Raw genomic sequence first — 17,525 nt, 5'->3', positions numbered from 1 at the left:
ACATAAATCTAGGCTGACACTCCAATGTAGTGCTGAGGGAGTTCTCCACTGTTGGAGGTGCCATCTTTCAGATGAGACCTTAAACCGAGGCCCTGTCTGCCCTCTCAGGTGGACGTAAAAGATCCCAGCGCACTATTTCAAAGAAGAGCGGGGGAGTTATCCCTGGTGTCCTGGCCAATATTTATCCCTCAATCTACATAACAAAATCAGATTATCTGACCATTATCACATTGTTGTTTGTGGAAGCTTGCTGTGCACAAATTGGCTGCTGCATGTCCCACATTACAACAGTGATTACATTTTAAAAGTACTTCATTGGCTGTAAAGTGCTTTGGGACATCCTGTGGTCATGAAAGGCGTTATATAAATGCAAGTCTTTCTTTTTTTAATCACAGTATCCCAAATCAATGGAGTTGACAGAATTGCTTAACCTCTGTGAAATATCAGAAAGCAATTCTCTCTCTAAGTCTGAACTCCAGCCTTTTCAACTTATCTCAAGTGGTTTCCAAAACAGTGATTGGCAGGGACTCAGGGTAACACCGGTTTTTGGAAGCCTTTCCTTCCATGGGGCGTGAGAAAACTTTCTGAAGAAGCAGTATATATTTTTTTGCCTTTGTGATTTACTTGCTCAGGAGGTTGAACAAAACACTAGTGAATTTCGGCAACCTCTGATATCTGATATGAGTGAGGGGAGTCAGATTCGACAGTGGGGGTGGGACAACGGCAAAACAAAGCAAATTGTGTGAAATGATTTACCTCAATGCATCTTTGCTCAACTAAATGATTGTGTGCCTTTTCCACTGAGTCCCACATCTCCCAACTCATGATTTTCTACCCCTCCTTCCAAATCTGCCTCTTTTCCCCCACTTTGGACTAGACAGCCTGATTTTCGAACAAAACATCCAGAAATTTCAACCACATTAAACATGACACATAAAAGATTTTAAAAGACAGCTCTATTCTTTGCACTTAACATCATCTGTGCTTCCTGATGTGGAAGCGGTAGTTGTCAGGATATTTGATGAATCTTTGTCAAACAAACTCAGGCAATGAGCTCTTCGCCAATCTCACTCCTGCCAGATGATGGATCTGGTAAATGGAGGTCATTCTAACTGCTCGACACTGATAATGTGTGTGATTGTGTATCATCGCAAAGGCTGGCGCGACTCTTACAGTCCGTCTCTCTATCAGTTCTGCGGAGCAATCAGGAGACTTCTACACCACTGGAGTGCAGCCGACATTCAGTTCCCCTGCCATTGACTGCATTCTACTGAGTAAATGATCCAGTGTTTGGTAGACTGACCACGTCACAGACCCACACAAAAGTGCGTTGGGTTAATCCTACCAGTTTAGCTGAAGTAAATGCAGAGAGCCGGTGCCAAGCGTTTGAGTCCATGTTAAAGAAAGAAAGACTTGCATTTATATAGCACCTTTCACAACCACCGGACGACTCAAAGCGCTTTACAGCCAATGAAGTACTTTTGGAGTGTAGTCACAGTTGTAATGTAGGAAACGCGGCAGCCAACTTGCGCACACCAAACAGCAATGTGATAATGACCAGATAATCTGTTTTTGTTATGTTGATTGAGGGATAAATATTGGCCACGACACCGGGGATAACTCTCCTGCTCTTCTTCGAAATAGTGGGATCTTTTACGTCCACCTAAGAGGGCAGATGAGGCCTCGGTTTAACATCTCATCTGAGAGATGGCACCTCTGACAGTTCAGCACCATCTCAGCACTGCACTGGAGCGTCGGCCTAGATTTATGTGCTCAAGTTCTTGGAGAGGGACTTGAACCCACGACCTCCTGACTCTGCTGTAGACCATGTTGTAGACTAGATCACAGCAGCCTCACTAAGCCTGGTTCTCAATGTTGAATGTAAAGGGTAAAGACCAGCACACCTGGACTAATCTCCTTCAACAGGGTTGCACATCTGCAAAGTATTAAGGAGCCTAGAAATTCATTTAAATTTTTTTCTGCCAGCACACGCATTCAATTACAAGAGCTTCTGTCACTAGCCCACAGGCAATGGCTTACCTTGTACCACACAATCTCCCGCAGCCTTCCGTCGGTTTTGAAGTTGCATTTCAGAGTGACAGCATCGCCTGCTACTACAGGGGAGATCGGTTCAATGTTCACCGTCAAATATCCTGCAATCCCAACAAATAAGGAGAATAATGTTACATCAAATGGCCAAAAAACTCTTCACTCCAACAGATGTTATTGTTTCATCTTTACATTCTAAATCTCTGCTTTAGGGCTCTTTAGAAAAAAAGACATCAAACTGTTATGAAGAATTTCCATTAACCTCATGTCATTTAATCGCCTGTGTTAATTTAGATCCCTATTGTTGGGCTAGATTTTAGTTAACTGAGAAACCCAACCGAAGGGCTGAGACCACAGTGCAGGGCACCACCAAGATTGAAGACAGTAAAAAAGATGAGGTAAAGTCGGACAGAGGTTACATGGGGCTACTTTTCCACTTTTTTTGCATGCATAATGCTCACTTAACATCCATTTTAATGCTGAAATGCCATATCATAACCAGATATCGCCCATTTAGCCACAAAATGGAAACTGACATCCATTTTTCGGACACTTATCGGCAAGCGTTACTTTCCCTATGTGCGTAACATCGGGAAAAAATACTGCCCGCCCATTTTTTTGGGGCGGAATCATCAGAATGGGCGAAACCAACGCCCATAATATCGGCCTGCGTTACTTTCCGCACGGAATTAACGCCACGATTCAATAATACTGACGGTCCACTTTATTTTGTCGTAAAGATCACATTTGCTAAAACTAATGCCCAGGAGATCGCCCAGCATCACTTTCACCACCTCGCACACATCTCGCCCACCATAATCGCTCGCCCCACAAAACGCCGGGAAAAAGTGGAACTAACCGGAACTACTCACAGCGTTATGGACACCATGTTCTAAATCACATGTCGCATCCTTTAAAAGGCTGCTCGGCTTCAACCTCGGGGGAGTTCGGATGTACTCTGGAGGTCTTTGGAGGTGATGTGAACATCTGAACAAACATCTTTATCATACTGTGAACGATTGGAATTTAATAGGTGTCTTCGTCAGGACATTCATTCTTTGTGACCAATCGGTGGAAAACAGATAGCTATTGGAATGGGGTCTGTCCTTTCTCACCTTCTCTTGATGACCAATTACATGCTGCAGACTTGAGATGGCAGAAGGTTCACTCCACAGCATTATGTGCCCAATGTAAGACATGCCAGGCTGATGAGGAGGACCAGACCTTACAACCCCTGCAAGTACAGGGAGAAGCGGTCTTACCTCAACTTGCCCGACATCACCTGCCTTCGGAGACTGCGCTTCCACAAAGGAGGTTATCATTGAGGTATGCCAGCTCATAAGGGGAGATCTGCAGTCTGCCAGCACCATCAGTACTGCACTGTCTATCGAGGTCAAAGTCACTGCGGCACTGTCGTTCTATGCGTCGGATTCTTTTCCGGCCTCAGCTGGCGACATTTGCAGTCTGTCTCAGTATGCCACACATTGCTGCATTAGACAGGTCACTGAAGCCCTGTATGCTCACAGGATGGACTTTATCAGCTTCCCTATGACCAGGGAGGCTCGGACTAAGAGGTTTAGGATTCTACCGAATTGCTAACTTCCCCAAGGTGCAGGGAGTAATAGACTGTACGCACATCGCGATGCGGGTACCTTTCCAGGATGCAGAGGTTTTCAAGAACCACAAGGGATTCCACTCCCTGAATGTCCAACTCGTCAACCACCAGCAAATTATTATGGCAGTGAATGCCAAATTTCCGAGCAACATCCATGATGCTCATATCCTGTGTGAGAGCACTGTTTAACAATCAGCCACAAGGTCAATGCTGGATGCTTGGTGACAAAGGATATGGCCTCGCCACCTGGCTGATGACCCCCCCTGCGTGACACCCACAGTGAAGCTGAGAAGCGATACGACGAGAGCCACTCGCAATATCGTGGAGAAAGTGATTGGAGTGCTTAAGCAGCGCTTTAGATGCTTGGACCACTCAGGAGGCGAGCTCCAAAACCACCCTGAGCAGGTAGCTCAATTTGTGGTGGTGTGCTCCATGCTGCACAACTTGGCTATCAGGACGGGACAAGAATTTCCTGATGAGTCTGACAGTTCACCTTACCAGAGAGAGGAAGAGGAGGATGAGGAGGTGGATGCAGACAATCAGGCTGACGCTGAAGCCATGCCCCTGCCCCCCTGTAGACCGCATGAAAGGGCCCGTGGTGGCATGATAGCTGCAAAACTCTTACGTCAGGAACTCATAAATAAGCGCTTTGCCTGAAAGAATGTTGGTGGTATTTACAAGGCTCACACACTGCTGGGTGGGCAGGTCAGACATCAATAGTGGGCATCACCTTGGTGACAGTTAAAGTTTAAGTTGATTGAAGTTAAGTGTAATTATACCCTTTGATGTTAAGGAATCACCAGCTTGTAATGGTGCAGCTATCTGAGCCAATGCGCAACAAGGTTTTGTTAAATAAAAAACATTTAAACCGAACATTTGTCTGAAATCATAAGTATTTCTGTAAAAAAAAACAACCCTTCCCCCCACTTCTCCTCCCCACCTCTACCCCTTCCCCTTCCTGTCTTGACTCCAAGCTGCCTGACCGAGAAGCTCCTCAGGCGAAGCTTCGTTGGGGGGAGGGGGAGGGGTGTGGGGGGTGACGGCCAAACCGCTGCTTGGACGGATACGGGTGACGGCGGTCCCGAGGTGGGAACGTGCTCAAAACCAGAAGCAAACTGTTGCTCCTGGCTCTCATGTGTCGTTGGCAATGGGGGGGTGACATCGTGGGGTGCAGTGACGCACTCCAGGACCACTGGGAATCCTCTGCCACCAGTGTTCCTGGCTACCAGCTCCAGGCCTCCTCCATCCCTTCCATGTTATATATTATTTGTTGGACAAAAACTCAGTGCCAACTATGTTCTTGGTGCTTAGTAGGCTTTTTGCTGCTGGTGAATCTCCCTCGTGCCTCCCACAACAGCCAAACAAGCACACATCACAGCCACACACGCTTTCAGTCCCTCGGAGCTCCCTCTCTCTCTCTGTCTCCTCTTCTGCGCATGTCATGATGACCCTTGACCTCCTGAATTGTGGGACTGGAGCATTGCCATGCCGTTGCTAAGGACTGTGACATTTTATGGCAGAAGGTCAGAGATTTAGTGCTAACGCCCATTTCATATCGCTCACGGTAACGGCCAATTTCTAAAATGGAGACTAGGGGCTTTGAGAATGGGCGACAAGCCGGCGATCTGAAAACCCATTTTCGCCGCCTACACCAGAAATACCGCCCATTTCTGGGTGATCTGCACAAAAGTGTAAAATCTAGCCCACAGAATTTACAGCACAGAAATAGGCCATTCAACCCAACTGGTCAATCCGGAGTTTATGCTCCACACGAGTCCCCTCCCACTCTATTTCATCTAACCCAATCAACATATCCTTCTCTTGTTTTCTCCCTCATGTGTTTCTCTAGCTTCTCCATAAATGCATCTAAACTATTCACCTCAACTACTCCATGTGGTAGCGAGTTCCACATTCTCACCACTCTCTGGGTAAAGAAGTTTCTCCTGAATTCCTGATTGGATTTATTAGTAACGGTCTTGCATATATTGCCCCCAGTTTTGGTCTCCCACAAGTGGAAACATTTTCTCTACATCTACCCTATCAAACCACTTCATAATTTTAAAGGCCTCCATCAGGTCCCCCCTTAGCTTTCTCTTTCCTGGAGAAAAGAGCCCCAGCCTTTCCTGGTGAGTTATAACCTCTCAGGTATGGTATCATCCTTGTAAATCTGGTCTTGCACCTTCGCCAGTGCCTCTATATCCTTTTTGTAATATAGAGAACTGTGCATGGAAAGGTGCATTGGGCAGTGCGTGCCATCTGGTCTGTGACGGGCAGACGCGTTATCTTTTTAAATACAATTATCAATCTGTCACCACAAAGGATTAAGCAAGGATGTGCATGGGAAGGCACTGGCTACCCTTGACCATCATCATCACAGGCAGTCCCTCAGGATCAAGGAAGACTTGCTTCCACTTTTAAAGTGAATCCTTAGGTGGCTGAACAGCCCAATATGAGAGCCACAGTCCCTGTCACAGGTAGGACAGATAGTCGTTGAGGGAAGGGGTGGGTGGGACTGGTTTGCCGCACATTCTTTCCGCTGCATGCGCTTGATTTCTGCATATTCTCGGTGATGAGACTCGAGGTGCTCAGCGCCCTCCCGGATGCACTTCCTCCACTTAGGGCGGTCTTTGGCCAGGGACTCCCAGGTGTCAATGGGGATGTTGCACTTTATCAGGGAGGCTTTGAGGGTGTCCCTGTAACGTTTCCGCTGCCCGCCTTTGGCTCGTTTGACGTGAAGAGTTCCGAGTAGAGTGCTTGCTTTGGGAATCTCGTGTCTGGCATGCGGACAATGTGGCCTGCCCAGTGGAGCTGATCAAGTGTGGTCAGTGCTTCAATGCTGGGGATGTTGGCCTGGTCGAGGATGCTAATGTACCCTTTGCCAGTGATCAGCTGATACCCAGTTTGGATTTTAAAACCCTGCCGATTATTGGAGGAAGCGACGAGAAGGGGAGGTGAGGAGCCTTACAGTTTCGAGATCCTGGAGAGGAAAGAGTGAGAGTAGGTGAGGGAGCAACGAGTCTGATTTCAACACCAGATGAAGTAGGGCTAGGCATTTGGAGCTTCGGAGGAACAAGAGAGAATATTTCAAAGAAACAATGATCATAGTAGCATTGAAAAGATAGAGACATGAAAGTCTGCCAGAGGTGTGAAGTGGGATCAGTTGATTACCTTTGTATCTTGTCCGGGGGTGTGAGAGGTTACCACAAGAGAGGAAACTCCATTTATATTATGGTACTGTCTGCAGTGGAAGTGTCCCATGATATAACTGGAACCAAACAACTGTGATTGGAAGTCGTATTCTGCCTGTCCGTAGGCAGAGCAATATGGGAATCATGACGGCAAGGGGTGCCAATCACTGTGATGTACATTTGTCACCAGTGGCACATTGTCCCCATTGGTAGAGATTGTGAGGTGGCGTTTCCCCTGCCTCCAGAGACATGTGCACCCCTTTGTTTATACGGTCCCTCACCCTAACCAACGTCAGTGTTCTCGATCAGGTCAACATCCCCAGCATCGAAGCGCTGACCACACTTGACCAACTCCGTTGGACAGGCCACATTTCGGCATGCCCGACACAAGACTCCCAAAGCAAGCGCTCTACTCAGAACTCCTGCATGGCAAGCAATCCCCAGATGTACAGAGGAAACGTTTCAAGGACACTCTCAAAGCCTCCTAGATAAAGTGTAACATCCCCACCGACATCTGGGAATCCCTGGTCAAAGACCGCCCAAAGTGGAGGAAGAGCATCCGGGAGGACGCTGAGCACCTCGAGTCTCGTCGCCGAGAGCATGCAGAAAACAAGCGCAGACAGCGGAAGGAGCGTGCAGCAAACCAGACTCCCCACCCACCCTTTCCTTCAACCACTGTCTGTCCCACCTGTGACAGAGACTGTAATTCCTGTATTGGACTGTACAGTCACCTGAGCACTCACTTTTAGAGTGGAAGTAAGTCTTCCTCGATTTCGAGGGACTGCCTATGATGATGACTGTCCCTGAAGGCAGTTCTGTATTATAAGTGGGACATCATTACATTTGCCCACAACCCCCACCCCCCCCACCCCCGACGATGTCATCACCATTTACTGCTTACATGGCTCACTCCCCTCTTCTCCTGAAGGAGCTGGCTCTTGCTGAAAGATGGTGCTATGTGCATCGGTCGCCTGTGCAAGCTCAACCAGTTGATATTCCTCATGTGAGTGGCTGGACAGTGAGCACTAGTAGGTCATTGAATGTCAGAGGAGGGGTGGGCATTATAGGACCTGATCCTGCCCTCATCCAATGCCAACTGTAACATCTCTACCACCCCCTCTTGTGATTGGCTAATTCAACGTAGATTCGGAATTGAACCTGGGACCTTCCTGATCTGTACAGCTCAGTTTCACACTGAAAAGAAAGACTTGCATTTATATAGCGCCTTTCATGACCACCGGACATCTCAAAGCGCTTTACAGCCAATTAAGTAGTTTTGGAGTGTGGGAAACACGGCAGCGGCCAATTTTCGCACAGCAAGCTCCCACAAACAGCAATGTGATAATGACCAGATAATCTGTTTTTGTTATGTTGATTGAGGGATAAATATTGGCCAGGACACCGAGGATAACTCCCCTGCTCTTTTTCGAAATAGGGATCTTTAACGTTCACCTGAGAGAGCAGACGGCATCTCCAACAGTGTAGCACTCCCTCAGCACTGCACTGGAGTGTCAGCCTAGATGTATGTGCTATAGTTCCTAGAGTGGGACTTGAACCCACAACTTTCTGACTCAGAGGCAAGAGTGCTACCTGCTGGGCCACAGCTGACACTCAACTAGGGCAATGTATTTACCCACTGAGTTGATAATAAGCATGCTCATGTAATACCTGGTCTGACATACATCTAATCACTTACCAAACCATTAATACTCCGTGCCACGCTGCTCGGTTATATCGTTGCTCTGTACCAGCGAAACAGCAAACCTTTTCTCCATATAGTCACTCTGTCATAAGCGTCCTCTTACCCAGGCTCCCCCAGCACTCTGTGTTCCAGGTGTTATTCTGCATGTTGCATGACCCTCTCACCACTCCTTCCACAAGTAGCTTTTTGTATAGTTGTTAAAATCCAGCATCTTTTTTCCAGGGGCCCCATGTATAATTAGTATCTTCGAGAGGATTTTTGGACAGGATACTTTATGTACATGTACTGCTGTATACCCAGAGCTGGACAGATGCCAGATGGTGCCCAGATGACACGGTACAAACATGACAGAGAGCTGCATCCACCTTGACCCTGTTGCAATGACATAAAAGTCCCAACAATCTTTTTTGTTACAGCTGTGCTTTACACAGTAAAGGTGATATTAAAATCACTTCTGAAGTTTGGAGATGCACAGGATAATGTCCAGTGATCTAATAGAGTATCGGGCTGGAATGGGCTGGCACGATGGTGCATTATATTGAATCTTCAGTGACCTCTGCTCCAGGGCAGCAGAATGAGGATTCACACCTGCGAATCTACCCACAGTAAGCTTTCAATCTTAGGTGTGCTACCACAAGGAAGAATGAGGCATAATGAGAGCGACCTTCTGGCTCCAGACCAGTGGGGCATGTACTTTTTTGTTAATTTGAAAAAGCAAGGTGAAGGGCTAAGGCTTGAAGTACCGGCAAGATTAAACATAGGAGGAAGGCATGTGAGACCCATCTCCGCTCTTTGACTCTCTCCCCACCTAACACCTGTCCACTCAGCTACCTTTCCTGGAACCGAGGCACACCTACATTGCTGGTGGTGTGCTTTGTTCAGATACAGTCCCTTTCTCTTTAACTTCCAAATTGCCTCTCTTCCTCAAAAAAGTCTATCCTTGCCTCATCTGTCCTCTCCCATTAACACTTCACCTCTAATCACCCCTCCTTGCTTAAGGTACATGTGTATGTCATTGCCTCCCAGCTCATACGTTCATCTCTGCCACAATTCCCTGTGGTCAGAGCAACAATGACAATTGTAGTTTTGATACAATGGAGAAACAGGAAAGAGGACACAAAAGGCATCAAGGGGTATGGAGAGAAAGCGAGAATATGGTGTTGAGATGCAGGGCCAGCCATGATCATATTGAATGGCGGTGCAGGCTCAAGGGGTCGAATGGCCTACTACTGCTCCTATTTTTTATGTTTCTATGACAGAGAGAGAGAGAAAAAAAAGAGGGACCACAAAAAGAGAAGGTGGGAGGGAGGAAACAGATCTCCAACTTGGTCCTCCGCCGAGGAACATTCTTGGGGCAAGAAAACTCAAAAAGAGGAATGGACAAATAATATTATAAAAGGGATAATATCAGTTTAGAGGCACGACCTATGGAATTTCTACCAAATCTGTGAGAATCTTTCCTGCACATTAACATTAACTCAATCCTCAAGAGCTTCTCCATGGTTCAGATGGTACACGTCCATTGAAGCATAGAAAATAGGTGTAGGATTAGGCCATTTGGCCCTTCGAGCCTGCACCACCATTCAATATGATAATGGCTGATCATGCAACTTCAGTACCTCATTCCTGCTTTCTCTCCATAGCCCTTAATCCCTTTAGCCATAAGGGTCACATCTAACTCCCTTTTGAATATATCTAACGAACTAGCCTCAATAACTTTCTGTGGTAGAGAATTCCACAGGTTCACAATTCTCTGAGTGAAGAAGTTTCTCCTCATTTCGGTCCTAAATGGCTTACCCCTTATCCTTAGACTGTGACCCCTGGTTCATCAACATCGGGAACGTTCTTCCTGCATCTAACCTGTCCAATCCCATCAGAATTTTATATGTTTCTATGATATCCCCTCTCATTCTTCTGAATTCCAGTGAATATAGGCCCAGTCGATCCAGTCTTTCTTCATATGTCAGTCCTGCGATCCCGGGAATCAGTCTGCTGAATCTACGCTGCACTCCCTCAATAGCAAGAATGTCCTTCCTCAGATTAGGAGACCAAAACTGTAGACAATATTCAAGGTGTGGCCTTACCAAGGCCCTGTACAACTGCAGTAAGACCTCCCTGCTCCTATACTCAAATCCTCTCGCTATGAAGGCCAACATGCCATTTGCCTTCTTCACCGCCTGCTGTACCTGCATGCCAACTTTCAATGACTGATGTACCAAAACACCCAGGTCTCGTTGCACCTCCCCTTTTCCTAATCTGTCACCATTCAGATAATATTCTGCCTTCCTGTTTTTGCCACCAAAGTGGATAACCTCACATTTATCTACATTATACTGCATCTGCCATGCATTTTCCCACTCACCCAACCTGTCCAAGTCATCCTGTAGCCTCTCAGCATCCTCCTCACAGCTCACACTGCCACCCAGCTTAGTGTCATCTTCAAACTTGGAGATATTACATTCAATTCCTTCGTCTAAACCATTAATGGAATTGAATGTAATACCAGCATGGAAATGGGCCATGAAGAACTGGAAAATGCCAGGTTAGATTACCAGGTCTATGCCGAGTTTGCTAATCCCAGCCAAGGTGGCAGTGAGGAATGTGCAATCAGCCACACTGCTCCAGAGTCAGGGAAAGACTTGAAAAAATATATAAATCAGCCTAGATTCCTGTTATGTCTGTAATGCACTTATGAATGACTCCACGAGGCAATGTGTTGTACTCAAACTGTAGTGACCTTGGTCCTTTATTTGTAACTCCAGAATGAGGCACAAGCATAGTGGGCAGCCTTTTATACTGAGCCCTGCACACCTATGCAGGTGACCCTCAGGTCTCCCACCCAAGTGCACTCTGGTGGACAGCCTCTGTCACAGGGGCAGGAAACTCCGGTCTCCACCAGTTGCACCCTCTAGTGGTGCCAGCATAGTATATACAGTGTAAACCTTATTGAAAGTACATCAGGTAAGTACATCTTATGCAACTATACAGTGACTACACAGAGAGTATAACTATAGTCTGCATATATAACATCACTCTCGCCCAAGTCCTTTGTGCCAATTACCTTTGCACTATGTGCTCTGGCTTAGCTCTCCCCAGACTTAAGTGCCAATAGCCCTTGCACCTTGGCTGTGCTTTGGCTTGGCTCTCTCTCTGTTAACCCCCAAGTCCTTTTGCCACAACGTTGGGTAGTGGTTACCAGTTTGGATGGTTCGATGATGCAGTCAAGGTTCCAGTGGGTTCTGGGTGTGATCCATGTGTGTGTCCATGGCTACATACATCCATTTCCCCTCCCCCCCACAGCGAGATCATGTAGCAGGCCCGTTACATTAACATACAGGATCAGACACAATGCAACTACAAAGAAAGGAAGTTACAGTTTGTATCGTGACACATTGGTTCAGTGACTTACATTCATTACGTTTTGCGGTCGTGCGCCAGGGTTGGGTAGATTGCATTCATGGTTCAGTCATGGTAAGTACTGAGGTAGCAGTACAGGTATGCGAGGATGCAGGTTCCAGAGCAACCGGACGGGGTCCTAGTCGTCTGATAGCGGCGCTGCGCCCCCTGCTAGCGGGGTGGGCTTGGTTCGCTCATCTAGCCAGGACTCAGGGCCTTTGCCATTGCCTCATGGTGGGCGGAGCCACAGATGTGTGTGGCCTCCCTGTCCTCCTTTGAGGGCTGCAGAATCTTGTGCCTGCTCTCAAACGGTGTTGGGAACCTGGCTGTTCCAGGTCCCATTTGGGGAACTCGTTGGTTCTGACCTTTCGCTCCCGGACATGGCTGGGTCTGGAGGCTGCGCCGTCTCCACCCGGGTAGTGGGCAACCGTGGCCAACTGCGCGTATTGGCACCGTTTTTGTTTCCAGGTCTGTGGCGAATAGTGCCATCAGGTGCCTGTAGCTTGGGATAGAACTGGGGCAGGGTATCAGGATCAGTGCCTTCACCCTCCTGAGGTCGCTAACCTATAACTTGTAGGGACACCTGGGGCAGGGCATCAGGATCAACACCTTTACCCTCCCGAATTTGCTCGCTTGCTACTTTTGGGGATACTCTATTCCCGACATCTCGCAACAACATTTTGTTCTTTACATTAAGAATAGTACTGACATCTTGCAACAACATTTTGTTTACAATCTTAAATCGATTTGTTACATTGATTGCCATGCATACAATGTCTCTAAGTTCGGTTGGTTGCAGGTCTCCGTTAAGAGAACCCTGCTGGCTTTACCTCAGTCAAATCCTTTGTTGGACACCACGTGTTGGTCCCTCAGCGTTGCACCTCGTGGTATTGCCGCGGCCATCTTTTTTTTCAGCCACGCTGCACCTCGCTGCAGCAGGGACACCATCTTGCCTCTGTCCTCGAGGTCGACTGCCTTGATCCTTCTCTCCCGCGATTCTGCCACAAAAGCTGGAAGAGTGCCTGTGAATTTGATCTTCCTCCCCAGGAGTCCTGCCACTGGAGCCGGGAAGGTACTTTTAGGTCGTTCCGGTCGGAGCATTGCCACACAGTCATGATGGACGGTCTAGTGCCTCAGGTGCTGCGCTGGTCTGTTCTCTGATGCCTGGCCCAAGCGAAGGGCAGGTTTTGCTCTGGCTCTGAACACGGGGGACATCGATTGCTGGAGTGAAGAGGTCTTCCCATTTCGACTGGATCTTCCCCATCCACTTTCTTCCGAGTAGCGTTGGACCATCACCTGCAACAATCCACAGAGGTAACTTGTGCACCATGCCATTATGGATTACACTTACATCCGCACTACCAAGGATTGGGATCAGCTCCTTGGTGTAGGTGCACAACTTTTCCTGTACTGGAACCAGCTCGGGTCATTTGTCGTTCCATAGGCTCGCAAAGGCATCCTGGCTCATCACTGACTGGCTCGTTCCCGTATCCACTTCCATGAAGACTGGAATGCCGTTTATCTCAACTTCCATCTTCACTGGAGGACAATCGGTGGTGCAGCTTTACACTCCATACACTTCTTCTTGGGACTGAGCTGCCTCTCTGGCCAAATCATCATTCAAAGTCATCTACTGACTCCTCTGCTAGATGGTGAGTCGTATTTCTTTTACACATATGCTGGAGGTGGCCCTTCATGTTACAGGCTTTGCATACGTACTCAGCAAACCGACACTGGTGAGCCCTATGGTTTCCTCCATAACGCCAGCATGGTGCTACTCGATTAGCACCCCTTGGCGGACTCTGAGTTCTGGAACCCTGAGGTCTGTGCTCTCTGCCCTGGGCAGAGCCACGTTCTACAGTCTTGCCTGTGAAAGGCACTGTTGTAGGCATTAGGCACCTGCTGAATATATCTAAACTCATATAAGTTTAAAGTGGCCACATATAAAATGGCTGCCCAAGCATGATGGGAACCCCGTTAGTCAAGTAATGAACTGGGGCTGACCGAGCAATGACCGAGCAATGACCCTGTGAGGCCCACTACCAGGAATGCCTTGGATACAAGATAATTATAATGAACCATTATAGTACACTGGTATAATCAGTGACTTCACACAGCCAAACCCCGAGGAACAGAGATAAGGGGAGAACCTGCCTCACATAACGAGGTCATTAATCAGCCCAAACTGACAAAACCCAAACATACAGCCCCTGAGGTATCAGGGGAATTCTATTGGGTTAAAGAAACCTATATGTAATCTATAATTGTTATGATTGGATTGTGTCCAGCCGAAGTGGGCTGAGTAACTATAAAGAACTATTGTAAAACATATAAATATCGATGAGTTTCTTTGTTCGTCGGAGAGAAGTGCCTGGATCCAGTCCTGAGGCTTCCTCCCCGCATGCGAAAATAAAGGCCGCAGTGGCGTTGGAACCGACTCTGACTGTTGAGTGATTCTTCTGAGAAAACATTCACGCTAACAGGCACCATTCTGTGTACAGTACTTGCCGGGTTTGAATCCACAGGATGAATAATTTGCTTGGTGCTGCAGGTCGAGGTCATGAAGGGCTGACTGATGCTGATGGCCTTCTGCAGATTGACTGTGGTGTAGGCAGATAATAGCTTGTGAAGGAGGCCCTCGTGACCAATTCCCATAACGAAGATGTCTCGCAATGCTTCGTTGAAGTGCGTGCCGAAATAGAAACATAGAAACATAGAAAATAGGTGCAGGAGTAGGCCAATCGGCCCTTCGAGCCTGCACTGCCATTCAATGAGTTCATGGCTGAACATGCAACTTTAGTAACCCATTCCTGCTTTCTCGCCATATCCCTTGATTCCCCTAGTAGTAAGGACTACATCTAACTCCTTTTTGAATATATTTAGTGAATTGGCCTCAACAACTTTCTGTGGTAGAGAATACCACAGGTTCACCACTCTCTGGGTGAAGAAGTTTCTTCTCATCTCGGTCCTAAATGGCTTACCCCTTATCCTTAGACTGTGACCCCTGGTTCTGGGCTTCCCCAACGTTGGGAATATTCTTCCTGCATCTAACCTGTCTGAACCCATCAGAATTTTAAACGTTTCTATGAGATCCCCTCTCATTCTTCTGAACTCCAGTGAATACAAGCCCAGTTGATCCAGTCTTTCTTGATATGTCAGTCCCGCCATCCCGGGAATCAGTCTGGTGAACCTCCGCTGCACTCCCTCTATAGCAAGAATGTCCTTCCTCAAGTTATCACACGGTGCTGCAAGTTTCCCGAGGTCGGCAGCATATTTTGTAATCTCCTGGCCCTCGGGTCTGCGGTGAATGTAGAATCTGTGTCTGGCCGTGAAGATGCTCTGTTTCGGTTTTAGTTGGTCGCGACTTATTTCAGTCAGCACGTCGCATGTCTTATCCTTGGCCTTCGTGGATGCCAGCAAGTCCCTGACGAGGCGGTAGACCTCGGACCCACAACTGGTCAGCAGTATAGCCTTGCGCTTCTCCACCAATGTGTCCATCTCCCCTGCCAGGTCGTTTGCCACGAAATATTGCTTGAGCCTTTCCATGAAGGCATCCAAATCATCACCCTCTGCAAAGTCTTTTAGTGTGCCAAAGGTAGCCATAATCATGTGAAAGTCTGTATTCTCGTCGCCAGTTGTTATGTCTGTAATTCACTTATGAATGACTCCACGAGGTAATGTGTTGTACTCAAACTGTAGTGACCTTGGTCCTTTATTTGTAACTATTCCCATTCCTATTACTATCCAATGATCCTGCTGGAAATTACATGCAGGGGCAGGATCAAGCTTAATTGTTAGACCCAACAAGACATAAAAGCTTGCTGCCGCTCAATGTCTAGGCTAATACATGAGCAGGAGCCACTTGATCGAGGTGCCATGTGACCGGTGCCCGTGGAATCATTTTGCGGCATGAGTCAGCAGCTCAAGAGAGAGGAAAAGGAAAGAAATTTGGGCAGTGCCAGGTCGGTTAGCTGTAGCAAATTCTCATCTGTATTTCTGTGCAAGATTCGCCGTCCATCCAAATGTTTTATTTATTTCTAATTTCCCAGCACATAGCAAAGGGATGGCAGTCTCAGCACATCCTTTCAGGAACTGGAATCCAATCTTGTTCATTCCTGCAATTCTGACTCTTTTTAAATTCCTAGTTCCTCTCTATTGTTAAGCTTGAATTCAAATCAATTCAAAATAATCTGAAGAAAGCCAAGCTTTGCTACAGACCATCCAGTCGGAATAAACAGGAGGACAATTTGGGGAAACTAGAACGAGAGGGCATGATTTTAGAATAAGGGGCCGCCCATTTAAAACTGAGATGAGGAGGAATTTCTTCTCTCAGAAGGTTGTAAATCTGTGGAATTCGCTGCCTCAGAGAGCTGTGGAAGCTGGGTCATTGAATAAATTTAAGACAGAGATAGACAGTTTCGTAACCGATTAAGGAATAAGGGATTATGGGGAGCGGGCGGGGAAGTGGACCCGAGTCCATGATCGGATCAGCCATGATCGTATTAAATAGCAGAGCAGGCTCGAGGGGCCGTATGGCCTACTCCTACTCCTATTTCTTGTGTTCTTGTCCCATGAAGAGATAGGAATGGTATGAGAGAACGGGAAAGTTAGTTCAAAGAGAGACTTTTGGATGAGACATTAAACCAAGGCCCCTTCTGCGCTCTCAGGTGAATGTAAAAGATCCCATGGCACTATTGCGAAGAAGAGCTGGGGTGTTCTCCCTTGGTGGCCTGGCCAAAATTTATCCCTTATCTGACATCTAAAAACAGGTTATCTTGTCATTTCCACATTGCTATATGTGAGATCTTGTTGTGCGCAAATTGACTGCCGCGTTTCCCACATTACAACAGTGACTACAATTCAAAAGTACTTCATTGGCTGTAAAACGCTTTGGGTCATCCCGAGATCGTGACAGGCGCTATATAAATGCAAGTTATTTCTTTCTTTAAATCAATCTAATGCAAACTGGGAAATCTCAAGTGGTTCACAGTCAGAGTTGGTGGAAATGCACAAATGTTTCTTGACCCAAGATGTCAAGGAAGCCAGGAGAGGCAATACTCAGCTTGATCTGCCATTTGTTAATCACCCAGATAATGGCCCAGAAATTGCGGTCAGAGGCTTCCTGCGAGCGGATGCCTCCGACTGAAAATAAAATTACGAAATGACCCGGTGGTCCCGGAGGATTGTAGACTTGTGCTCCGAGACTTAGCTGCGCAGTCTAGCGTAGGGGCCCACGTATTCCAGGAGCGTATGTGCAGCTCGCGATCATGTGCGCCGGACCAACCAATGAAAATGGCGTATCCCCATTCACAGTAATGGTGGGATCACCATTTCTATAAATGGAGATACCCTCCAAAATACAAACATATTACATAAATAAGACAAACATGTCATCTATTTTAAATTAATTGAAATTGAATTTAATTTAATTTTTGACAAAATTAAAAAAAATTTTTTTAAATGTTTTAGACAAAGAATTTTAATATGTTTGACAAAAATGTATTTTTTTGAAAATGTTTTAACATGTTTTAATCGTACGCACCCGGAGAGGCCACAATTCTTGGCCCAATATACA

General features: G+C 46.9%; 1 protein-coding gene across 1 annotated transcript in view; it reads right to left on the bottom strand.

Annotated features, from left to right (window-relative positions):
• The window catches only part of igsf21a (immunoglobin superfamily, member 21a), a 364,267-nt gene that overhangs the window by 328,220 nt on the left and 18,522 nt on the right, over positions 1–17,525 (bottom strand). Inside the window, exon 2 of the mRNA XM_070860200.1 lies at positions 2,041–2,153. Within this exon, the coding sequence (XP_070716301.1) occupies positions 2,041–2,153 (113 nt within the window). The remainder of the gene's footprint in view (positions 1–2,040; positions 2,154–17,525) is intronic.

Source organism: Pristiophorus japonicus, chromosome 18 (assembly GCF_044704955.1).
Source record: "Pristiophorus japonicus isolate sPriJap1 chromosome 18, sPriJap1.hap1, whole genome shotgun sequence".
Taxonomy (NCBI): domain Eukaryota; kingdom Metazoa; phylum Chordata; class Chondrichthyes; family Pristiophoridae; genus Pristiophorus; species Pristiophorus japonicus.
This window is presented reverse-complemented; position numbering and strand designations above follow the sequence as displayed.